This window comes from Salmo salar, chromosome ssa18 (assembly GCF_905237065.1).
Source record: "Salmo salar chromosome ssa18, Ssal_v3.1, whole genome shotgun sequence".
Lineage (NCBI taxonomy): Eukaryota > Metazoa > Chordata > Actinopteri > Salmoniformes > Salmonidae > Salmo > Salmo salar.
This window is the reverse complement of record NC_059459.1, coordinates 23,031,963-23,055,522: the sequence shown is the minus strand read 5'-3', so window position 1 is coordinate 23,055,522 and position 23,560 is coordinate 23,031,963. Positions and strand designations below refer to the sequence as shown.

The 23,560-nt window shown below is 44.2% G+C and overlaps 1 protein-coding gene across 1 annotated transcript in view; it reads right to left on the bottom strand.

Moving 5' to 3' along the window:
* Positions 1 to 23,560, bottom strand: part of LOC106577062 (ryanodine receptor 2) — a 78,445-nt gene that overhangs the window by 29,019 nt on the left and 25,866 nt on the right. The window contains exons 33-70 of the mRNA XM_014154774.2: positions 23,333 to 23,419; positions 22,895 to 23,121; positions 21,779 to 22,673; positions 21,453 to 21,653; positions 19,531 to 19,636; positions 16,629 to 16,772; positions 16,231 to 16,507; positions 15,874 to 15,988; positions 15,650 to 15,782; positions 15,371 to 15,474; positions 15,090 to 15,225; positions 14,790 to 14,976; positions 14,388 to 14,496; positions 13,906 to 14,026; positions 13,446 to 13,615; positions 12,712 to 12,932; positions 12,436 to 12,526; positions 12,183 to 12,323; positions 11,699 to 11,862; positions 11,165 to 11,243; positions 10,885 to 10,971; positions 10,593 to 10,730; positions 10,224 to 10,301; positions 10,056 to 10,131; positions 9,649 to 9,772; positions 7,978 to 8,093; positions 7,788 to 7,861; positions 7,058 to 7,179; positions 6,786 to 6,835; positions 5,712 to 5,772; positions 5,090 to 5,319; positions 4,034 to 4,115; positions 3,703 to 3,833; positions 3,023 to 3,343; positions 2,442 to 2,682; positions 946 to 1,033; positions 770 to 862; positions 430 to 594 (exon numbers count right to left, since the gene is read on the bottom strand). Coding sequence (XP_014010249.2) covers positions 430 to 594; positions 770 to 862; positions 946 to 1,033; positions 2,442 to 2,682; positions 3,023 to 3,343; positions 3,703 to 3,833; positions 4,034 to 4,115; positions 5,090 to 5,319; positions 5,712 to 5,772; positions 6,786 to 6,835; positions 7,058 to 7,179; positions 7,788 to 7,861; positions 7,978 to 8,093; positions 9,649 to 9,772; positions 10,056 to 10,131; positions 10,224 to 10,301; positions 10,593 to 10,730; positions 10,885 to 10,971; positions 11,165 to 11,243; positions 11,699 to 11,862; positions 12,183 to 12,323; positions 12,436 to 12,526; positions 12,712 to 12,932; positions 13,446 to 13,615; positions 13,906 to 14,026; positions 14,388 to 14,496; positions 14,790 to 14,976; positions 15,090 to 15,225; positions 15,371 to 15,474; positions 15,650 to 15,782; positions 15,874 to 15,988; positions 16,231 to 16,507; positions 16,629 to 16,772; positions 19,531 to 19,636; positions 21,453 to 21,653; positions 21,779 to 22,673; positions 22,895 to 23,121; positions 23,333 to 23,419 — 5,985 coding nt within the window. The remainder of the gene's footprint in view (positions 1 to 429; positions 595 to 769; positions 863 to 945; positions 1,034 to 2,441; positions 2,683 to 3,022; positions 3,344 to 3,702; positions 3,834 to 4,033; positions 4,116 to 5,089; positions 5,320 to 5,711; positions 5,773 to 6,785; positions 6,836 to 7,057; positions 7,180 to 7,787; positions 7,862 to 7,977; positions 8,094 to 9,648; positions 9,773 to 10,055; positions 10,132 to 10,223; positions 10,302 to 10,592; positions 10,731 to 10,884; positions 10,972 to 11,164; positions 11,244 to 11,698; positions 11,863 to 12,182; positions 12,324 to 12,435; positions 12,527 to 12,711; positions 12,933 to 13,445; positions 13,616 to 13,905; positions 14,027 to 14,387; positions 14,497 to 14,789; positions 14,977 to 15,089; positions 15,226 to 15,370; positions 15,475 to 15,649; positions 15,783 to 15,873; positions 15,989 to 16,230; positions 16,508 to 16,628; positions 16,773 to 19,530; positions 19,637 to 21,452; positions 21,654 to 21,778; positions 22,674 to 22,894; positions 23,122 to 23,332; positions 23,420 to 23,560) is intronic.

Here is a 23,560-nt window from a genome sequence, read left to right as displayed (position 1 = left end):
ACATACGTTTTTTCAACAACAGGTTATTATTGACCATAACATGTTGTTGAAAGAAAACATATGTGTTATGGCTTTTCAACCTCTGCCGTATCGTGGATTCAGTGCTATCTATTTAATAGAACAAAGGGTTTTCTTTAATAGAAGTTTCTCTAATGTCAAACATGTAAAGTGTGGCGTAGCACAGGGCAGCTCTCTTTTCTATTTTTACCAATGACCTGCGACTGGCATTAAACAAAGGATTGATATGTAGGCTACGTGTGCCTTTACATTTCTTTTTATGTAGTTCTGTCTTTGAGCTGTTCTTGTCTATTGATGTTCTGTATTAATTCATTCTGTATTGTGTTTCGTGTTTTGTGTGGACCCCAGGAAGAGTAGCTGCTGCTTTTGCAACAGCTATTGAGGATCCTAATAAAATACCAAATTCCATACCTGAGTGAAGCGGCTCTTGGCCAGTGTGATAAGGCCGCGGACTGCTGGGGAACACACACTCAGTCCCACAGGAAGCAATCTCTTCAGGGAGGCTACGATGAGAGAGGTCTGTGTGGAGTAGCGATCCCCTTTCCGCTTCATCTTCCTCCTCTCCTGGTCTGACACCTGCTCATTAAAAACCATGAATAGAAATACATAGTTGACTTATACTTCAATCATTCACTTTGCATGGTTAGAATGTCAATTATTTATTAATATGTTTTACGCAACCACAAAGCACACATAATGGACAGCCAGTGCTGTTTGTGGTAGTTCAGAAACAAATCTGTAAGGTTCTCACCTTGGACATTTTGTGATTGTTATTATTGACCAAGAAAGCCATGTTGTTGATCTCATTCTGGACCACATAGTTCTGTTCCTCCCATTTGAAGTTCTGCAATAGCAAATCAGACGGGTTACAAGTGAGAACATTATTAAGATGTGAGGCAACATCCAAATCTTTGTTATTTCACACACGTGAGACTTGGTCCAGAATATGAAGATCTCTGCCACCATGCCGAACATCTTCTCAGCCTCATGGCTCGGTTCCCGTAGCCAACTTGCTCTGAAACAACAATATGTGAGAGCTGTAAACAAAATGCATTAACACATTCTACACTGAACAAAAATATAAACACAACATGTAAAGTATTGGTCCCATGTTTCATGAGTTGAAATAAAAGATCCCAGAAATGTTCCATACGCACAAAAGCTTATTTCTCTCAAGTTTTGTAAACAAATTTGTTTACATCCCTGTTAGTAAGCATTTCTCCTTTGCCAAGGTAATCCATCCACCTGACAAGTGTAGCATATCAAGAAGCTGATTAAACAGCATAAATCATTACACAAGTGCACCTTGTGCTGGGGACAATATAAGGCTCTAAAATGTGAAGCTTTGTCACACAGCACAATGCCACAGATGTCTCAAGTGTTGAGGGAGCGTGCAATTGGCATGCTGAATGCAGGAATGTCCACCAGAGCTGTTGCCGGAGAATCTAATGTTAATTTCTCTACCATAAGCTGCCTCTAACGTTGTTTTAGAGAATTTGGCAGTACGTCCAACCGTCCTAACAACCGCAGACCACATGTATGGCGTCGCGTGAGCGAGTGGTTTGCTGATGTCAATGATGTGAACAGAGTACCTCATGGTGGCGGTGGAGTTATGGTATGGGCAGGCATAAGCTACGGACAACAAACACAATTGCATTTTATTGATGGCAATTTGAATGCACAGAGATACTGTGGCGCGATTCTGAGGCCCATTGTTGTGCCATTCATCCGCCGCAATCACCTCATGTTTCAGCATAATGCACAGCCCCATATCGCAAGGATTTGTACACAATTCCTGGAATCTGAAAATATTCCAGTTCTTCCATGCCCTGCATACTCACCAGACATGTCACCCATTGAGCATGTTTGGGATGCTCTGTATCAAAGTGTAAAACAGCGTGTTCCAGTTCCCGTAACGTTGCACAGCCATTGAAGAGGAGTGGGACAACATTCCACAGGCCACAAACAGCCTGATTAACTCTATGCGAAGGAGATGTAGCGCTGCATGAGGCAAATGGTGGTCCCACCACATACTGACTGCTTTTCTGATCCACACCCCTACCTGTTTTTTTTTAAGGTATCTGTGATCAGTAGATGCATATCTGTATTCCAGTCATGTGAAAAAAAATATATATTAGGGCATAATTCATTTATTTTAACTGACTGATTTCCTTACATGAACTGTAACTCAGTAAAATCTTTGAAATTGTTGTATGTTGTGTTTATATTTTTGTTCAGTATAATATTGTCAGAATCTCAGATGTAAAAATTATAAGAAAACACCACTTTCCATGCTGTCAAAATATAACCTTGACTGTTAGTCGCATGTTGATATATTACTGGTTTGTTATGTATTCAATAATGATCAGTGAACATTATAATTTCCCCTCCCATATCCCCATCCCCTGGGCAGGATGCCTTACCTATTGTAGTCCACGAATGGGATGAGGACAGGGTAAAAGGCGTAGAGGTCTCGCACCAGCACAATGAATTTCTCCTGAATCTGTAACTCCGCCTCAGACGCATCGGCCCTCCCCTCAGCCTTTATCTGCTCCTCCTCCTGAAGCACTGATTCTGCCCTCTTCTTCAGTTTCTCCATCAGAGGCAGGAAGTGGCTCCTCAGCAACTGGGGGTGGGCCTGGCAGATGATTGGCTGAGAGAAAACTGAAAGGAAGGATTAATTTAGTCTAATTAATTTAGTCATTCAGCAGACGCTTTTATTCAGAGAGACTGACAATTAGTGCATTAGAATGAGAGAACTGATTGATACAATCATGACATGAGTGGAAGGAATGTCTAGATGAAACAACTGGGAAATTAGGCCTGAAAGTGTTTAAATGAACACTGTTTCATGGTGCCACAAACAATGAGTAATAGTGAGAGATTGAGGCTATGAGGCAAACATATGAACTGAAGACAACTGGCAGGGCTGTGATGACAACTAATATATCATCCTTAGGGTGAACAGTAGATGCAGATGGAAAAGAGAGCAGTATAGGGCTACCTGCTAGGCGCTTCATCCAGTCTCCCTGGCCTGTTCCCAGGTGGTTGTGGATGATGCGGAGGATGTTGCCCAGCAGTGTGCTTGCATGCTGGGAGGTGAGTGAGGTGCAGACCGGGCTCTCCAGCTGGCCCTCGGGACCATGCTGCCACCAACGGGACACGTAGCTGCAGAGCAAGGGTAGGGTGATCTCGGTGACATGGCTGTACTGGGCCTGGCGTGCCCCTGAGCCTGCCCCTGCCAGCTCCTCCACCTCCCCCAGAAGCTGCTGCAGAGATGGCAAGAGAGGACACACCTCCTCCACCTCGTCCGGAACTCCCACATCTGAAACAAAGGAGAAGGGACAGATTGAAACACCTCAGCTATACTCTGAGAAAAAAAGGGTTATTTGTGGAAAGGGCTCTACAAGAAACTCAAAAGAGTTCTACCTGGAACCAAAAGAGTTCTACCTGGAACCAAAAGAGTTCTACCTGGAACCAAAAGAGTTCTACCTGGAACCAAAAGAGTTCTACCTGGAACCAAAAGGGTTCTACCTGGAACCAAAAAGGGTTCTACCTGGAACCAAAAAGGTTTCTTCAAAGGGTTCCCCTATGGGGACAGCCAAATTACCCTTTTAGGTTCTAGATAGCAACTTTTTCTCTAAGAGTGTAACTAAACAGAGTAGTAGGTGTGTGTACGGTTACCCTCTCGCTCTCTGGGGCTCATGGTGTTGTAGATGGAGTACGGGTTGTCCTCATTCAGAGCTGGCTCCAGGAAACACACAGGGAAAGCCCCTGACAGCGCTGCCAGACATGCTCCTGCTGACGGTCTCTGCCTACAAACACACGCACAGATTGCTGACAGCTCTGTCTCCCACACAGTACGCCATATGCATGACAAGAGAGAGAGGAATATTGATGTGTACAAAGTCGTGCATACTTTACGAATGTATTAATCTGGAGCATTTACAAACATATACATTAACTGTCAAATACTGGAATGTTACATCACACAAAGCTAAATGACAAAAAGTACCCCTCCACGTAGAAACTTTTGCTGATGCCAAGTGAGTGGAGGCTGTTGAGGATCTTATAACAGGACACCTGGACACTGTCCACTGTAAAGGAGAAGGTGAGACTCGCTGTATAAATCCCTCTGAAGCTTAAGATTTCCAGACAACTTCCTGAGTGTTGGCTAGTGGCTACAGTGTGAAGGCTAGAGGGAAGTTGATATGTAGAGACAGCGAGGACTCACAGTGGGTGAGATTTGATTAATGTAATAAATAATTAGTGAATAGCCGTCGTGATCACTGGCAGAGAGAATGTGCCACCTCGCCATGTAAATGACTGAGATTTAATGAGATGAGGCATGGAAGCTGGCTGAGAGGGGAGGGCATCTCTGAATGATTTAAGAGGTGTTAAATCCAGCTGCTCACTGGCGTCTCACCCGCTACCAGACATATGGAGGACATTGACAATGTACGGTATGATGGAAGCTGGGCTCTTGTGGACAACATAGTTGGAAGACAAGAGGTTGTGATTACAGATTGACTTGGATGATTGTATTTACACTATTGATACTGTGGGTTTTCAGAGTGACTCATACAGCCAGCAGATTAGCATGTTTCGTCATGAATCTGGTTCTGGAGTCAGCTCTGCAGAGTGGTCACTAGCTGGCACAGCCATAAAGTCATCAAATCTGATTTTAAACCTGACCCTACCCTTAACCCTTACCACACTGCTAACCCTAATGCCTAACCCTAACCACACTGCTAACCCTAATGCCTAACCCTAACCACACTGCTAACCCTAATGCCTAACCCTAACCTTAAATTAAGACCATTCATTTTTATAATAATGCCAATTTTGACTTTCCAGCTGGCCTATCTAGTAGAAATCACTCAGTTCTGCCTCCAGCACCAGACTCATTCCAATAAACGTCAACCTGGAAAATACACAAGACATCCATTTATCCCACCAGTAACCATAAATACCTTACTCAACTTTGAGAGGATGAATGATTGTTCTGACAAACTCTCATAATAACACCACACATATTATTCTACCTCCCAGGATACAGAGCCACACGTACCCAAGAGGTCCTCTCCATACTGATTGTGGCTGAGGTGTTCAAAAATGGAGGTGAGAGTCGGCAGCAGGGCGGTATTGGTGTAGTCCAGGATCTGGGCCACCTCTCTGGACTGGGTCCAGCTCTGGGTCATAGAGAGGTTCTCCACGGTCATCTCCAGGTCCACCGCTGCAGCCTCGAAGAAGGACCGTAGTGAGACCCTGGCTGATTCTGGAGCAGTCTTCATCAAAGTCCTGAAGGAGGTTACCCATATTATTGAATGAATTGAATGCCATTATTGGCTCATATATAACATCTGGTCTAAATTAGCAACATACTGTTTATAATGTCAAAGAGTGTAATTTGCAAACATGAATGAAGAGCATTTTTATATAGTCTTTTTCTTCATCAAATATATCAGCTCACTAAAGAAAGAGTACTACTCATGAGTCCTCTAGCTATTGGCAACACTATTTGTTCATTTATCAACTGAATCCTTTATCTAAGCAGGTGAGTTCCATTGAGATCGCAATCTTACAAGGCAGCCCTGGCACCAATAGTGATACCAACAGATATCAGATAACATCAAGTGCCTGAGTGACAACAGCTCAGCCGACCTGGGTAACAGTGAGACGGTGTTATCTACCTGACATCCAGAGACTGGGCCAGTATGAGAAGACAGCTGACAATGGAAGGTGCATCGCTCCCTGAGGAAACACACACAGGGGAAATCAAAATCATAGGGATCACAATCTCATAAACTGCTAATAGGATCTGGGGCTTAGGTGTGTGGAGATGGATAGGTTATGTGTCTTTGTACACACTAAGAACAAATGGTTCTATATAGTGCCAAATAAGGCTTATTTCGCTTGTAACCATAGCAGAACCCTACTGGTGCTATATGGAACCTTTTTTTGAAGGTTCTATAAATAACCATGCTCAAGGTTCTAAATGGAACATGTATGGTGCTACAAAGAACCATTTCATAAGGTTCTATAAAGAACCATTAAAAAAGGTTCTAAATTGCACCAAAAAAAGGATTCCACTATGATTCTTTACATAACCTTTATGGAGAATGGTCAATCTCAAAGGTTCTTTGTGGAAACATTCAAGTTTTTTTTATTCTGTTGTTATAGCCATATTATATAGTTACAATTACATGTTGTGTTTATAGGTGTGTATTAACAAGTTGAATTAGGTGTGCTAGCTCTGGAACAGCTGGGAGTCCCTGAGGAGAGAATTGAGAACTACTGACTTGGTCAACAGTTCTCAAATTACACAAGGCCATACGTGAGTCTTTCACAAGACACCGTCACTGGCCATAGTTATATATAACATGCAATAGCATAACACAATAGATTAGATCAACTGAAATGACACTCTCATTCATTGTTGCACAAAAAGACATGCCCCAAAATATCTGAATAAGCCATCGGCCCTACATTATAATTATTACTAAAAGAGGAAAGAAACATCTTTCTGAACTGCAAAGAACCATTGAAGGGCTGGAAGGGTTCTGTGGGGCAGTATGATTCCACATAAAACCATCACTCTGTCACACCCTGATCCGTTTCACCTGTCTTGTGCTAGTCTCCACCCCCTCCAGGTGTCGCCCATCTCCTGAGTCGTGTTACACCCTTCCAAAAATCATTTTCTATTGTATATGCAGATGAACGCAAACAGTAGCAATATGAAAACATGAACTTTACACCATCCTTACCAAACAGAGAGATCCTTTGTCTGACAAGAGCTCCCAATTTGCAGAACAGGCTGAAGATGGGAGGACAAGAGAGAGGGATGGAGAGAAGAGGAATAGAAAATGAAATATGATGAGAATGTAAAAGGTAGAGAAGACAGAGGACACCTCTATGTTTAAACCAAGCCAAGTTGGTTTAAATGCCCCTTTTAAAGTGCATAGACAGTTATGACAAAAACACTTAAAAGCTAAATGCTGCTAACATGTTATTATTGTAACATGTTAATAACCGATACCTGGTGACCATCTCCTTCTCCTTATTGGAGGCCTGACCTCCGTTGCCTCGTGATCTGGCTGCGGTGGAAAGGAAGTAGAGGCGATGGTTCTTCAGGTACTGCTCCAGAAGGGGTAACGCCACCTGTGGGAGACAAGTGTTTTTAGGCAAATCTAACCTAATAGACCTAACACACTATTTATTTGTGTCAGCACACCAATATGGACTATTCATATCACTTTATCAATGTAGTTTGGTAAATTGACCCTGTTTTTACCCATTGCGTCTGTTTTGAGTTATTTCCTATGGAAAAGTCATAGTTGTTGTGCTGTATTTGTTGCTATGTCTTAGCATTGATCTCTGTGTGGAGACTGCAGAGATACATGGCTGGCTGCAGCATGAATCAGCAGTCCCATCAGTGGGAATTAGACCCTTTTATTTTCTGTCTCTTTACAGGGAGCGTGGGAGGCTTAATCAACGGTCTGATGGCAATCGACACGCCCACATGGGTTTCCAAAATGGCTGTATCAATTCCCGGAGCCACAATAGCTTTCACTTACTGAGTTGCCCATGGCAACATCCCAACAAAACGAATTAGCCTATATCAGTGTGTGGTTGTAAAGAAATGAATAATAGCCAGGGACAAATCAAGCAGGACAACAGAGTGGAAACTGTTCTTTCACATCCACCTACAGTACATGCCCATCTCAGTTGTTGGACTGGAAAATAAAAGTGGTTTTACGTTTACAAACCTTGCTGAAAAAGTCAATCTGCTGTTGGTGGGGAGCCTCTACTATTGGTATCGGACCTCTTGCCTGCATAAGCTCTGAGGAAAAACACAACATATCCAATTACATGCTATGTGTTGTAAGAGATGAGAGAAACTTCTGACGTCACTTATAAAAGGAAAGATGTTTGATGATGTATGGCTACCATCCTTACCCAGCTCCTGCATGTATTCTTGGGCCTCCTCTGTGTACGAGAGGAGCTGCTGTAGGAAAGTGTAGGCAAAACGGTTTGCTATGGCTGGTGAGTCCATCTCTGCTGCCTTTCTGTCCCTGTGCAGAGATGCAGCACAGTGATGTCGTCAAGAAGTCAGGAAGACAGATTGTCTGGACACTGAGGCTAATAGAGGTTTACTGTATACATTTGAGTAAGGCACATAACAGTTCGATATTTAATGAAAGTTTTAGGCTAAGGATGCACAACAATGATTAACCCCTTACACTGGTGGGAATTGGCCTAAATGGATATGGCTACATTGAACAAATATGGATAGCACATGCATAACCATTGTAGTAATTAAAAAGTAACAGTTTGGAGATTATGGGAAAATGATTAGACTAAAAGAAAAAAAAAACACAACAGTTCAACTGACACAAGACTGAATCCAAACGTTAGACTGTTGATTTCATGTGCATTACTGTTCTTTTTGTCGCATTTGTTGATAACAAAATCTGAAAATGCTCTGGATACATTCAGTAACATAAGAATATTCTTGAAAAATTTGGGGTAGGTGCAACATAAGACCAAAAAATGACAAGGGTTTGAGTGTGAGGTCTAACTGGTATTTCCAAGTGGCCACACACACCTCTCCAAAGTGTGAACAGTTGCTACGTAATTCCGATGCACTTTTATGACTCAGAGACTTCAACTATATGGTGCTTTTCTTAGCACTCCTGGCTGTGCCGTTGAGGAACTAGAGCAAAAACACTTGTAGTTATTTTCTTTGGAACACAACTCTGCATCCCCACCTTCACACAATTAGTGTTGTTGTTTACGCAATCCAAAAACGGTCCATTATAAATCTCAATCTGGGTCAGGTGGGCCTAATTTGAAAGCTTCTTCTATTGCCAACGTGAATAGCTAAATTATAAAATACGACCTTATAGTGTTAGGCTTTCACTAAGCAATTTATATGCATAGAATGGAGTCATGGGTGCATTCAGATGCATGGTCCGCAGGATATTTTCTTCACAATACAACAAACATAGGCTCATTCGTGTTCAGAACAACCCAGGGTATAATGTCATGTCATCTTGTAACTGTACATCAAACATTATGAGGTTTACGATATGGAAATGTGAAGTGCACATTCAGATTCACGGGTGTTTGGCTTGCTTGTATGACATCAAAGCGGAATGCATTATAATCCTCAACGTCTCATCTTTCAAAATACATAGAGTGAACTACAGTAAATACTACATAGAACTTTTTGCAAAAGTTGCACAATTAGCAGGAAGGATAGGGGCAACTTCTTGATCCTTGCGGTGCTCAAGTTCAGAACGGCTGTCAGTCAAAACCCATATAGCACTGTGAAGTGCACTGTGAAGTGCAGACCCAGAGCTCTGACGTCATGCATAGCATGTTACTGTACAACCACTGCGTTCCAATTTAGGCGCTTATCAAATCAAATCACATTTTATTGGTCACATACAGTCACACACAGCAGATGTTATTGCAGGTATATCGAAATGCTTGTGTTTCTAGATTCCACAGGGTCCAAATCTGCCATTTTCAACCTGTATACAGGTACAAGTGTAAAGGGCTACAGAACACTGACCACTGACCATTAGCATCAGTTGTCATAGTCAATGACAGCCAGTTCCTCACCTCCACACTGTGTAGCCGTTCAGCTGGAAGAACTTCAGGACTTCCTGGGCTTTCTCTCTCAGTTTGGCTTTCTCCTTGGTAGGGAGGGTATCATAGGGCACCAGCGTAGAATGACCCCCTCCCCCTGGAGTAACAAATTGGATCAAAGTATAATAGATTAACGTATATGAAATTCAGAAAGGATAGCCAGCGCATTTGAGAGAATTTACCAGTCTTTTTCACATAAGCATTTATTTGAGATGAAAAGTCATTATGTAGATTAATCATTCTGCACAGGGCTTTGCTTCAGAACCACTGAGTAACTTTTTGGCCTGGTTTCAAGTTGCCAGAGGTACACGAAATCACCTACAGTAGAGGCAAAACCCCTGTTAGAGCTTAATTCATCATAGTTTGTGATGAAATGCTACCTTTAGCATCCACTTCCTGCTTCTTCTTCCTGGACCAGGTGTTATGGTAGTTCTCAGCCAGCAATTCAGTCACAGACTGAAGGAAAGTGTAAAACTATCAGTTATTTTACAGTCAATAACAATAATCCTAATTGTATATGAATACAGTATGTCTATGTCCTGACTTACACACTGGTCCCATGAGAGTGTCACACTGCTCATGTCCATTGGCTTGGGGGTGAAGGTTGATGCTCCTTCAAACGACAGCTAAACCGCAGAGACATGCATTCATTTACATCTTTTTATGCATCCATTGCAATAGTTCAGTAAATTCAGTGTGAATGAAAGCAACAGCAACAACAAATGGGAACAACATCTACAACAACAATATGGACAGTACAGCTGCTCAGTTTCAAAGAAGAACGCAAGGAAGGAAGAAATGCAACAGATGGGAAAAAGTCAACAAGTTCATATCAGAGCAGGACTTAAACAAGGTAATGCCAACAGTGCTGTGTGAGGTCCTATGGATTCAGGTCCTATAATACTGTAGTACTTTACCTGTCCAGCCTGGGAGATGCGGCGTGAGCAGGTGAGTAGGCCAAGGCCATCGCCCTCTTTAGTTCTCTCTATGGTCCAGCCAAAGGCCAACATACTTCGCACTGTCTCCTTTACAGACCAGCGATACGCCTCTTTGTCCTGAGGAAAACCAATGTGACAGTAGCAGAATGATAAAACTTTGGAACTGCAATATGTTCACGACAGACAAATATTAGACAAATCGATATTTTATTCGAAATATCCATCAAATCCTAAAACAAACAGTACTCTGTATGTTGTAGCTTAGACCTACCCTCTCAGCCAGAGCTCTGTAAGGCTTCAAGAGAGGGTGTACTTTGGTCTTTTCACAGAGCTCCCCATGGACCCAGCCATTGGCAAACTGAGACATAGGAAAGATAAACATACATAATTAATCATATACAGTATGATATTCCTATACACACACAGCATAATCTTCTTCATACACAGCAGTTCACATATTACATAGAATGACAGTGTCCACAGAGTTCTTGTACAGTACACATTTTAAACTCAAAGCTAATATACTCATAGTAAACACAAAGCTCAGTTACCTTGTCCATTGACCACTTCTCATGGGTGTGTTCTGCATATTTATTCACCAGAAATTCCAGTTTCTCTGGTACTGACACACTAATAACGGGGAAAAATAATCACTTTATAACACATATCAGAACAATATAATATATAAAATGCTCTTTAAATGGACATATATATATATATATAGAGGGCGACAGGTATCCTAGCGGTTAGGAGCGTTGGGCCAGCAACCGAAAGGTTGCTGGTTCAAATCCCTGTGCCGAATAGGTGAAAAATCGGTCGATGTGCTCTTGAGCAAGGCACTTAACCCTAATTGCTCCAGGGTCGCCATCAATAATGGCTGATCATTGGCTCTGACCCCACTCTCAGGGGAAGTAAGATATGCAAAAAACAAATGTCCAATTCACATGTGTGAAATAGGACAAATGTAAGCACCCACTTAATTATTATATATATTATTATATATATTATATATACACATTTAAAGAGCATTTCCACAAGAGAGGAGATGAATAATGGTATCACTAAGGTTCTAGCTACAGGCTCACTTGGAGGTGTCTACAGGCTGGGGGTCAAAGTGTCCCTGTGCATCCATGGAGGGGTGTCTCTCCATCCAGGCTACACAGCCAGGGTCCATGTGGTCAGGAGGGAGGGCTCCAGCTGCAGCTGCCAGACACTGCAGAGCCAGCCTGGAGAGCTCAGCGTCATAGTGCTGTTTAGGAGAGGAGACAAGGAGATGAACAAACACATGCCTTGGGGCTACACAGGAAAAGACATACGTAATATAAATCATAGACTGGGTGGGTTAGTGTGGGCAGTAGCAATAACACTTGGTCTCAAAACAAACCCCATGCCCCCTCCAATATCCAATAGATGTTTATAGATATGAAGGGATCCAATTACAATATGACTTATCCTTCAAATAGGCTTTTCGGAGCTCCCATTGTAGGCTATTGCTTACACTCATCCCATTACTTCTGTTAACATCAAATGGTTGTTTTGAAACAGGCTGAAGAGTTGGTCCAACTGTACCTTCCTGGACAGAGCATTGAACACTCCCCAGAACAACTTCCTGGAGAGGTGAAGCTCCTCCTCTGAGGCGGAGCCCAGGTGCCCCAAACCTCCAATCAGACAGTAGTACTTCCAGCTCTGCTCATAGTGATTGGTCAACAGCTGGAAGGAGGGAGTGGCGAAAGTCAATTTCTTCAGAAATGTCATATATGTCCAAATAGACACATACATTACACGGCCTGTGTATGTGTGTGACTACTATTATATAACTAACCTTGAGTGGTATTTTAGTGTGGTTTGTCAGAAGGGGCACATCAAAAACAAGCCGTCGGAGTAGAGGTTGCATCATGGACGGCCTGAGCTTACTGAGGACACAAGCAGAAACACATACACAGAAATAGAGTATGCACTGACAATTCCCTTTGAATTACATCTGATTCTAAATAACTGCTCCTGTTCTGCCTCTATGGTAGAGAAGGTGTGCAAGTGATAGAGGAGAGAAGTGAGCTGTGTGGAGAGACTATAATAATATTACTTCCATGTCCCCCACCTGCATATAGCCAGCATGCAGTCCTCGATGGCGTCTCTCTGGGCCTTGGTGAGGCTGAGGGCCCTGGACAGGCGGTAGACGGCCTGGAGGAGAGCATCCACCAGCGGCCCCTGGCCCTCTGTCCCAGAGAACAGGCTGGAGCACTTAGTGAGCAGGGGCAGCACAGCCGTACATAGGTACCTGTTCAGAGCCAGGGCCATGTCTGTGGCACTCAGATCAGTCTGCAGGGAGAGGAGCAGCCAGGTGAAATTTAGTTTACAGAAGTGTCAGGACCAAAAAGAGAGGGGCAGTTTTTGCCTAGGGGAGGCAAAAAAGACAGAGAAAAAAGGGTTTGATCCATAAACGTCTGACAGTCAGAAATGGAGAGGGATAGGACATTGAAGACTAGTAAGAATGAGTGGAAGGGGGAGTGAATGAGTGAGTGAGTGAGGAAAAATGCAGTGGGTAAGGTAACACTGCCCCACCGTGTTCGTTAGTAGACACTACAGAGCCTAGATCTCCAACACTAACCCTAACTCAAATCTCATGAATGTATTAATGGTGCACGTCATCTGCGTTACAGGATAATCCTTGTGATGTGATAGTCTCACTCTTTGTCCCACAATGTGCAGTGGCTGAACACTCCAATGGGGTTATAGTGAATCACTCCAGTGGTCATTCCTGTAGGTCCCTCAGGTCCATAACAGTGGATCATTCCAGTGGTGCTGTGTCAGTATGGTCAATATCTCCCTCACTGTGTCCAGAGAGGCCGCAGCCTGCAGGTCTGGCAGGAAGCCCACTTCCAGCAGGTGGAGCAGGAAGTTCTGGTCCTCGATGCCATACACACGGTCCAGGAACAGCACCATGGCTGCCTTGTGGTCCGGGCAGAACACAGTGGATGGGTCTGGTTCGACTACAGTGCCATCTGGATAAATGACAAGCACAGAAGGAGATTTGGACAATCATTTCACCACATTATATTTTGGCTAATTATAAATGGTGGTTCTGTAATACATGCTTGGCGAGCCGTCTCAAAACTTGAGCCAACTTAACCCCAGGCTAATTGCTACCATATAACAGAGAAAGCACCAGCAGGACGATGAGACTAGAACAAACTTATCTGAAAAAAAAAATATATATATGTAAACAGTACAAGCTGCAAAGATTTGGTTTACAACCACATAAGACTATAGTGCCTTCTCACAGAGGACTGACCTTTTGCTAGAGAGGGGATTTGGAAGGGGATGCCGATGACTCCCTCCAGGTCCTGGATGGGGATGAGGGACCTCAGGATGGCCCGGATACGGATGGCCTCGCCCTTCCCAGCATGGATCAGCTGGACAAACATAATCAAGTCAAAGTGATCAGCTTTATTGGTCTTTTATTCTTAAGCTTTGACATTCATTCCAATGTCTTCAAAAAACTTTAGAGAAACAGCCAACGTCAAATGATCTAGCTGTCAGGTAATGTGCAGCACATGACACAGACACATGACACAAATGACACAGTTGCCAGAGGTACACATATGACACAGACACAAATAAAGCTTCTTAACCCATAAGGTTTGGATTATTCTGCAGTGTCAATCACTGCATGGACAATCAATGTAGCCCCAGGGAACTTTTTTGAGTCCTACATTAGAGCACTAGTCTATTGGACTATTGACAGGGTCCCATCAGGAGGTTAAACAGACTAACGTGCATCTCCGGGGCACAGCGGCCCAGCAGGTCGATGAGGGCGGAGTAGAAGGTCATGATGGAGTGGCCCATGTGGATTATGTCATCCTCCTCATCCTGCAGCACGTTCCTGTGTGGGCGGGGAGAGAGAAGTGTTTACATGACTCAGGTGCTGTGCAACATAATGATTTTACTCATGTTTAAAGGTCAGTTGACATAACTTGATGCCTTATTGAATCAAGCTGAAGAGGGGACGGTCAAAGAATTACAGTACATACAATATATATATATATATATATATAAAATGTGTCTTCTAATTGTGTGTGGGGAAGCCTATCTTCTTGCTGAACAGTAGGAAAACCAAACGTCACTGGTTTACTAGGGCAAAAGACTTGTTCTTCCAGTGTTCCCTTTCTAACTCACAGTGTTCTGTTGGACTCATAGGTCGTGGAGGGTCCGTCCATAGACAGGTCCTCTGAGATCCTGATGGCTTCCTCCATGGCTGCCAGGAGACCATCGCCACCCTCACCTCGCAGGGCGGGGCCAAAACACTCCGGACGGCGAATCAGCAGCCTCACCACCAAGTAGGCATTCTCCTCCACACTCTCCCCTGTCAGGAATCGACTGATTATTAGCCTAATTTCTACTCTGTAGTCTAGCTGTTATCAGTCATGAACTACATCTACAGTTAGAGTATCTGTATAGTCAGTTGTAAAAGGTTACCGTTGCAGAAGACAGCAAAGCGTAGGAAGTCCAGGTAGCGTTCCCCCTCCACAGGGTTCCAACCAATGTCAGGGTAGCCTTTAGACACCAGCATGCGACAACTCTGTAGACCACAGCCTGCCAAGTACTGCACCACCTACAGAGAGACACAGAGGACAGAGAGAGAGAGAAGAATGTTAAAGGAGAGAGCTGAACAGACTTAAGAGGGTAACATACTGTATGCAGTCAGGGACAGAAAAAAGATTGAGGGAGATAAAGAAGGAGGAACAGATCTTTCTCACTTTTTCCAGGTCTGGTTCCCTCAGGGCCAGGGCCAGCTCATTGTTGTCCATGACAGAGGCAGCTGCCACATCCAGAGGGGTGGCTCCACGCATTGACGGAGATGCTAAGGAGATCACACTAAACATATTTAAATCCTCACTGGGATAATAAACAAAAATAATAATAAGTATAAGGCTTACAGTGTTGCTGATTTGCTGTTGCTGACACTGGGAAACATACAGAGAGAATGACATCTCAAGTTACTGTTGATAGTAATCATATAGTCTTCCACAGCTCACCTAGGCCAACACTGCTATTATCCAACAGGTAGCTGAGGTGCTCGAACATGGACCCTTGATTGTGCCTACTGATGCGACAGAAGTAACAAAGGAAGCGACAGCAATGGGCCACCATCTTAGGAAAGGTGATCTCCTAAAGAAGCAGAGAGAACAACTCGCAGTTAATTCACTTTTCTCACAATGGACACATTCATTATTTTCGATACATATCACATCGGTCTCACCTTGGTCTCCCCTTCCCCCAGGACGTTCACCATCACCTCCATGACTGTCTCGTGCATCCCCAGAACCCTCATCAGGTTGGGGTGCTGGTAGAACACCTTGTTGTTCATTATGTCTCTGCACAGGAAATAAACAATGGAGGGGTTCAGTGCCAGGGCTGAAGATTGGTGAATAGATATTATGAATGTGTTTCTGGGCTCAATGTTGAGATCACATTTTTGGAAGTAAATTAAATTACATTTGAACATTTCCACAGAACAGAGTTTGTATTATGAATCGAGACATGGTTTAGCTTGGCATTTAAGTAACGAGGCAAGAGTAGAGCTAGTAGAGAACTAGCAGTAGTTCTCCATTCGTACCCCAGTCCCCGGATCATGAGTCTCTCCTCCTCCTTGCCCATGCGGACGCTGAGCAGAGAGCGAATCTGCACCAGAGAGGCCAGCAAGGCCATGGTGTCCTCCACTGACACCTGGCTGATGGTGTAGGCCTTGTGGAGGGGAGTGCCCATCTGGCCCCCCAAGCCCTCGTACTGCCGGTGCAGCAGAGAGAACATGGCCCTGACCAGAGCTGGGTTCTCTATCACACACTCCTGGGCCCAGCGCACCACCGTGTCAGAGATGAGCTGCTGAAGAGTCACTATGGGGGAGAGACAATGACCACTGTTAGTAGCCTACTTCTAGCTTGACCATATAAAAATCATCCTTAATGTTGTGTCGTAAGCTCCACCCCCCCCCCCCAAATGTGGAGCTTGGCTCACTGGTATTCTGTGCTCTGTCTTCCTCTTCAGGATCTGCAGATCTCCTCTTCAAGCCGATTACTCTCCCAACCAGGCTGAAGAGACGATCTTTGATGGAGCGATTGGAATCCTCCACAACCTCTGTGTCATGGTCAACTTCAATTCCTGCACATAGAGTGGCAAGAAACAATATGTGAACCCTTTGGAATTACCTGGATTTATGCATAGATTTGTCATAAAATTTGATCTGATCTTCATCTAAGTCACAACAATAGACAAACATACTCCGCTTAAACTAATAACACATGAACAATTATACGTTGTGATAAAAAGTGTGATGAATAAAAACATATACCAATTTCATTTAAGGACCAAAAAACTGACAGCTGTGCCATATAAATTGCAAAATAGCTGGGAAGAGATTTTGAATATCACCATTCCATGGCACGTGGTTTATGAATTGATACGCAAAACAACGCCGGATTCAGAACTTTCCATTTAAATTACTATACAAAATTCTTGCAACCAATAGAATGTTATATATATGGGGGATACAATCTTCCCAGCTCTGCAGATTTTGCTGTGAGGAGGCAGAGTCATTAGATCATTTATTTTGGTACTGTCCATATGTAGCTCGTTTTTGGTCACAGGTCCAGGAATGGCTGAAGAATTGCAACATTTGCCTAGAATTAATGCTGCAGATAGCAAAAGTGGGTGATTTGAAAAGCCATACTCAATCAATCAATCAATAATATAATAATAATTTTAGCAAAAATGTTTATTTTTAATTTACAATCTGTAGAAGCTATGAGAATAGAAAGGTTCAGTACTTTTGTGAAGCATCACAGCACAGTTGAAAAATATATGGCAAATAGAAATCCAAAATGGATGATGTTAAGAGATAGATGGGAGGGGTTGAATGGAGCTGAAGGGTGGGACTAATAACAAGATAACCAATGTAAAACATACGGGGTCTGTAAAATGTATATAGGTTCAGAAATGTTGTGAAATAGCACAGTTACAAATAGAAATCAAACTGGATGGATATCAGAAACAGAGGAAGGACTAAAATCAAACAAAACATAACTATTGTAAAACAGATTGTGTCTGTAAAATGTGTATAAGATGTACAAACTGAAGGTAGAAGCCTAAGTCTTATTGTTTATTAGTTTACTCCAATTGGGGGAAGGGTGGTAGGGTTTGCTGGGAATAATAAAGGTATATTCAATCGGGTTGAGATCAGGACTCTGACTGGGCCACTCCAGAAGGCATATTTTCTTCTGTTGAAGCCTACTGTTGTCGATTTACTTCCTTGTTTTTTGTCATTGTCCTGTTGCATCACCCAACTTCTGTTGAGCTTCAATTGCCGGACAGATAGCCTTACATTATCCTGCAAAATGTACTTTGGAACTTGGGAAAACATTTTTCCATCGATGATAGCAAGCTGTCCAGGCCCTGAGGCAGCAAAGCAGCCCCAAACCATGATGCTCCCTCCACCATACTTTACAGTGGGGATGAGGTTTTGATGTTGTGTGCTGTGACTTTTTTTTCTCCTCACATAGTGTTGTGTGTTCCTTCCAAACAACTCAACTGCAGTTTCGTCTGTCTACAGAATATTTTGCCAGAAGAGCTGTGAAACATCCAGGTGCTTTTTTGCGAACCTCAAATGTGCAGCAATGTTTTTTCTGGACAGCAGTGGCTTCTTCCGTGGTGTCCTCCCATGAACATCATTCTTGCTTGGTGTTTTACATATCGTAGACTCGTGAACAGAGGTGTTAGCATGTCCCAGAGATTTATGTAAGTCTTTAGCTGACATTCTAGGATTCTTCTTAACCTCATTTAGCATTTTGTGCGGTGCTCTTGCAGTCATCTTTGCAGGACGGCCACTCCTAGGGAGAGTAGCAACAGTGCTGAACTCCATTTATAGACAATTTGTCTTACTGTGGACTGATGAACATCAAGGCTTTTAGATATACTTTTGTAACCATTTCCATCTTTATGCAAGTCAACAATTCTTAATCTTATGTCTTTTGAGATCTCTTTTCTTCAAGGCATGGTTCACAACAGACAATGCTTCTTGTGAATAACAAACAAACATTTTGTGAGTGTTTTTTAAAGGGCAGGGCAGCTCTAACCAACATCTCCAATCTCGTCTCATTGATTGGACTCCAGGTTAGCTGAGTCCTGACTCCAATTAGCTTTTGGAGAAGTCATCAGCCTAGGGGTTCACATACTTTTTCCAACCTACACTGTGAAAGTTTAAATGATGTATTCAATATAGACAAGAAAGATACAAGAATTTGTGTGTTAATAATTTATTCACACTGCGTTTGTCTATTGTTGTGACTTAGACGAAGATCAGATCAAATTGTATGACCAATTTATGCAGAAATCCAGGTAATTCCAAAGGGTTCACATACTTTTTCTTGCCACTGTAGTAAGCCAACCAACAGAACATTGTATAAGGCATTGGAGAAATACATGTAAAAAAAAAAAAAAAAACCCAGGAGGTACCATTCCAGGTACCATACCATGCCCTTTCAAAGTCTCTAGAAAGCATAGTAGGACAAGTTAGTAACTGTATGCTCTCTTACACAAGCTTACGCTGTTGTATGACACCCCACCTGTTCAGGTTATTCTCTATGACCTACCACAGTGAGTCATGAGGACAGGAGTACAGTGGTCTAGATTGATCTGATACCTACCACAGTGAGTCATGAGGACAGGAGTACAATAGTCTAGATTGATCTGGTTACCAACCACAATGAGTCATGAGGACAGAAGCACAGTAGTCTAGATTGATCTGATACCTACCACAGTGAGTCATGAGGACAGGAGTACAATAGTCTAGATTGATCTGGTTACCAACCACAATGAGTCATGAGGACAGGAGTACAGTAGTCTAGATTGATCTGATACCTACCACAGTGAGTCATGAGGTCCTGGTGGAAGTCCAGCAGCTGCTCTCTGATGTCCTCTGGACATGGACAGTCCCCCTGCTCCTCTCTGAAGCCCAGTAACATGTTGATCTGCGTGGATGGGAGTAGAGGAGATACAATAATGCTCCAGAAGAAAAATATCTTATTATATCATTTTACACTTTGTGGACAGAGATACAACTATGAACTACAACTGCCCCCCTGCATGAGAGCACCAGCTCTTCTGGACGACTGTGTGATCACGCTCTCCGTAGCCGATGTGAGCAAGACCTTAAACAGGTCAACATTCACAAGGCCGCAGGGCCAGATGGATTACCAGGACTGGCAAGTGTCTTCACTGACATTTTCAACCTCTCTCTGACCGAGTCTGTAATACCTACATGTTTCAAGCAGACCACCATAGTCCCTGTGCCCGAGAATGCGAAGGTAAACGGCCTAAATGGCTACCGCCCTGTAGCACTCACGTCGGTAGCCATGAAGTGCTCTGAAAAGGTTGGTCATGGTTCAAATCAACACCATCATCCCGGAAACCCTAGACCCACTCCAATTCGCATACCGCCCCAACAGATCCACAGATAATGCAATCTCAATCGCACTCCACACTGCCATTTCCTACCTGGACAAAAGGAACACCTACTGTATGTGAGAACGCTCTTCATTGACTACAGCTCAGTGTTCAACACCATAGTGCACACAAAGCTCATCACTAAGCTAAGGACTCTGGGACTAAACACCTCCCTCTGCAAATGGATCCTGGACTTCCTGACGGGCCGCCCCCAGGTGGTAAGGGTAGGCAACAACACACCTGCCATGCTGATCCTCAACACTGGAGCCCCTCAGGGGTGCGTGCTTAGTAACCTCCTGTGCTCCCTGTTCACCCATGACTGTGAGGCCAAGCACAACTCCAACACCATCATTAAGTTTGCTGACGACACAACAGTGGTAGGCCTGATCACCAAAAACAATAAGACAGTCTATAGAGAGGAGGTCAGAGACCTGGCAGTGTGGTGCCAGGTAAACAACCTCTCCCTCAATGTGAGCAAGACAAAGAAGCTGATCGTGGACTACAGGAAAAGGAGGGCTGAACAGGCCCCCATTCACATCGACGGGGGCTGTAGTGGAGCGGGTCGAGAGTTTTAAGTTGCTTGGTGTCCACATCACCAACAAACTATCATGGTCCAAACACACCAAGACAGTTGTGAAGAGGGCACGACAACACCTTTTCCCTCTCAGGAGACTGAAAAGATTTGGCAAGGGTCCCCAGATCCTCAAAAAGTTCTACAGCTACACCATCAAGAGCATCCTGACCGGTTGCATCACTGCCTGGTATGGCAACTGTTCGGCATCCGACCGTAACGCGCTACAGAGGGTAGTGCGTATGGCCCAGTACATCACTGAGGCCAAGCTTCCTGCCATCCAGGACCTCTATGCTAGGCGGTGTCAGAAGAAGTCCCCAAAAAATTGTCAAAGACTCTAGTCACCCAAGTCATAGACTGTTCTCTCTGCTACCACACAGCAAGTGGTACAGGAGCGCCAAGTCTAGGTCCAAAAGGCTACTTAACAGCTTCTACCCCCAAGCTATAAGGCTGCTGAACAATTAATCAAATGGCCACCCCAACTATTTACATTAGCCCCCCCTTTGTTTTTACACTGCTGCTACTCGCTGTTTATTATCTATGCATACTCACTTTACCCCTACGTACATGTACAAATTACCTCAACTAACCTGTACCTCCACACATTGACTCGGTACCGGTACCCCCTGTATATAGCCTCGTTATTCTTATGTAATTTTATTGTGGTATTTTTTATTTTATTTTATTTTGTAAATATTTTCTTAACTCTATTTCTTGAACTGCATTGTTGGTTAAGGGCTTGTAAGTAATCATCCTCTCTGACCCCTGACCTGTTCTTGTGGCGGGGAACGGAACTCCTTGGTCTTGCGGGCGGTGAGGGCAGCAGACATGTGGAGAGCCTGTATCACCTCGTTGTAGCGGAAGTGCTGGTTCTCCTGCAGGTACCCCACGAAGGTGTCTGAGAAGGCCACCACCGCCTCCACCCTGTGACGCACCTGACAGTCACACAGGTATTGGAACAGGTGGCAGATCTGGACAGAGAGGGACGGGAACTCATGTCAAGTCATTCAATTTTTCTATTGACAAAGACGACAGATCATGTACCACAAAGGAAAACATCAGATCCAAAATCAAGGTATTTCTTCCTAAAGTGTACCTCAAGTTTGACAGCTTCTGGTAGCTTCATCTGAAGCAGTCCTTTTGTTGGAAGCTTTGGAATTGTCCTCCTTTTGTCACCCTCCCTCTCCATCACACTTTCTCTATCACTATCTGGCACATTTTCATCCTCCTGCTCTTCCTCTTCCTGCTCCTCCTCCGCTTCTTCTGGGGAACATTCTGCAGGTCGGGAGAAGACTCCAGGCTCGATCAGTGTCAGCACCTTCCCTAGGTCCTCGTCCCCAAACAACCCCATCACCAGCAGGGTGTGGAACAGCCGAATTAGGGGCACCAGCAGCAGCTCAATGCTGCCCCCTTCAGGATCCCTCACACCCTGCCCCACAGCCCACACAGCCTCAGTCAGCATCTTCCCTGTCAGGTCCTTCAGAAGTTCCAGTGGGATCTCTGGGCTGTCTATATGAATGCCTTCCCCAGTTGCAACCACACCATCACCACAAGTATCACCATTGACTCCCATGCCATCTCCTCTGATGAAGCAGGGGGAGGTGAAGTGCATCCGGGGTCTGAGGGAGGTGCTGAGGCCCATTCTGGGAACCCACTGGGGGCTTCGACTAGTCCTGGGGCTGGGGTAGAGGGTGATGGCTCTGGTCTGCTCCGTCATGGGGACGATGTACTCGTGGTTCATAGCGAGGCGGGCCGTGGCGTGGGTGCTGAGGTGCACCTGGCCCAGGAGGTGGTAGAAGGCAGAGCGGAGCGGCCCGGGGAGGCGGGGGCTCTGAATGGCATAGAGGAGCTGTGATTGGTCCAGGTGGCTGCAGAGGGCGTGGCCCACACGAGTATTGCCCAGAGCACAGAGGGCAGAGTAGAGGAGCAGGGTGTGGTGATGGAAAGACAGAAGGTCACCTAACTCAGAGAGTTCCAGGATGTCCACACACCTACAGGGGGAGAGATAAATAGCATGACCTAAATGCAATGTAAAAAAAGCTCAGGTGTACCCATTAAAATGTTGGGAGCATATTTAGAATGTGCAACTTTATTTCTTTTTAAGTGCAATGTTACAATGTGTCTTTGCTTTGACAGTAAATTCATTCCTGACTCAATACATTCCTCCTGGAAAGCTCTGAGGCATTAGTAAATATGACCTTTGACCTCTGACCTGTTCTCCTCTGGGATGAGCAGGGTCATGACCTGCAGGGGCTCTAAGCACTGGACCCTCCAGCCGAGACGGTCATCAGGGTGGGCAGCCTGCACCCTCAGGGTGTGGTCTGGTACACGGGTCCAAAGGATGGGCGACAGCACCTGCACCTGCAGCCTGGGGGGACACTGGGGCATAGCATTCCTCCTCTGGCTCCTGAACAGACCCGCTGACAGGGGCAGCATGTTCTGAAAAGAGAATAACACAAGGTTTTTCATTCATGACAATGTTAAGTAACCCTGTGGATGCGGTGGCAGGGCCATTATGGTAATATATCTATATTTTTAAACAGTATGGACATGCATTGGGGATTGTATAGTATTGTAAACAACACATTTGAAATTGGACAAACTGAGAGAGTCATCACAGTGTGACCAATGAATAAAGCATTTAGGTTACCTTTACGCGCCCTAGCTCAAACTGGAACACATTGGAGCTGTTGGCCTTGGCAAAGACTGCAGGAAACAGCCTAGTGCTGGGCTCCACCTGGTTGATAGCAGTTTGGTCAGTTAATAAGAATAACTCAGAGACACATTCTATCATATCCCAACTGGTAGGGACTTCTCTTTATAAATCAACCTATTGACAAAAACACAAATTCACATTAAATACTAATGACTAATATGT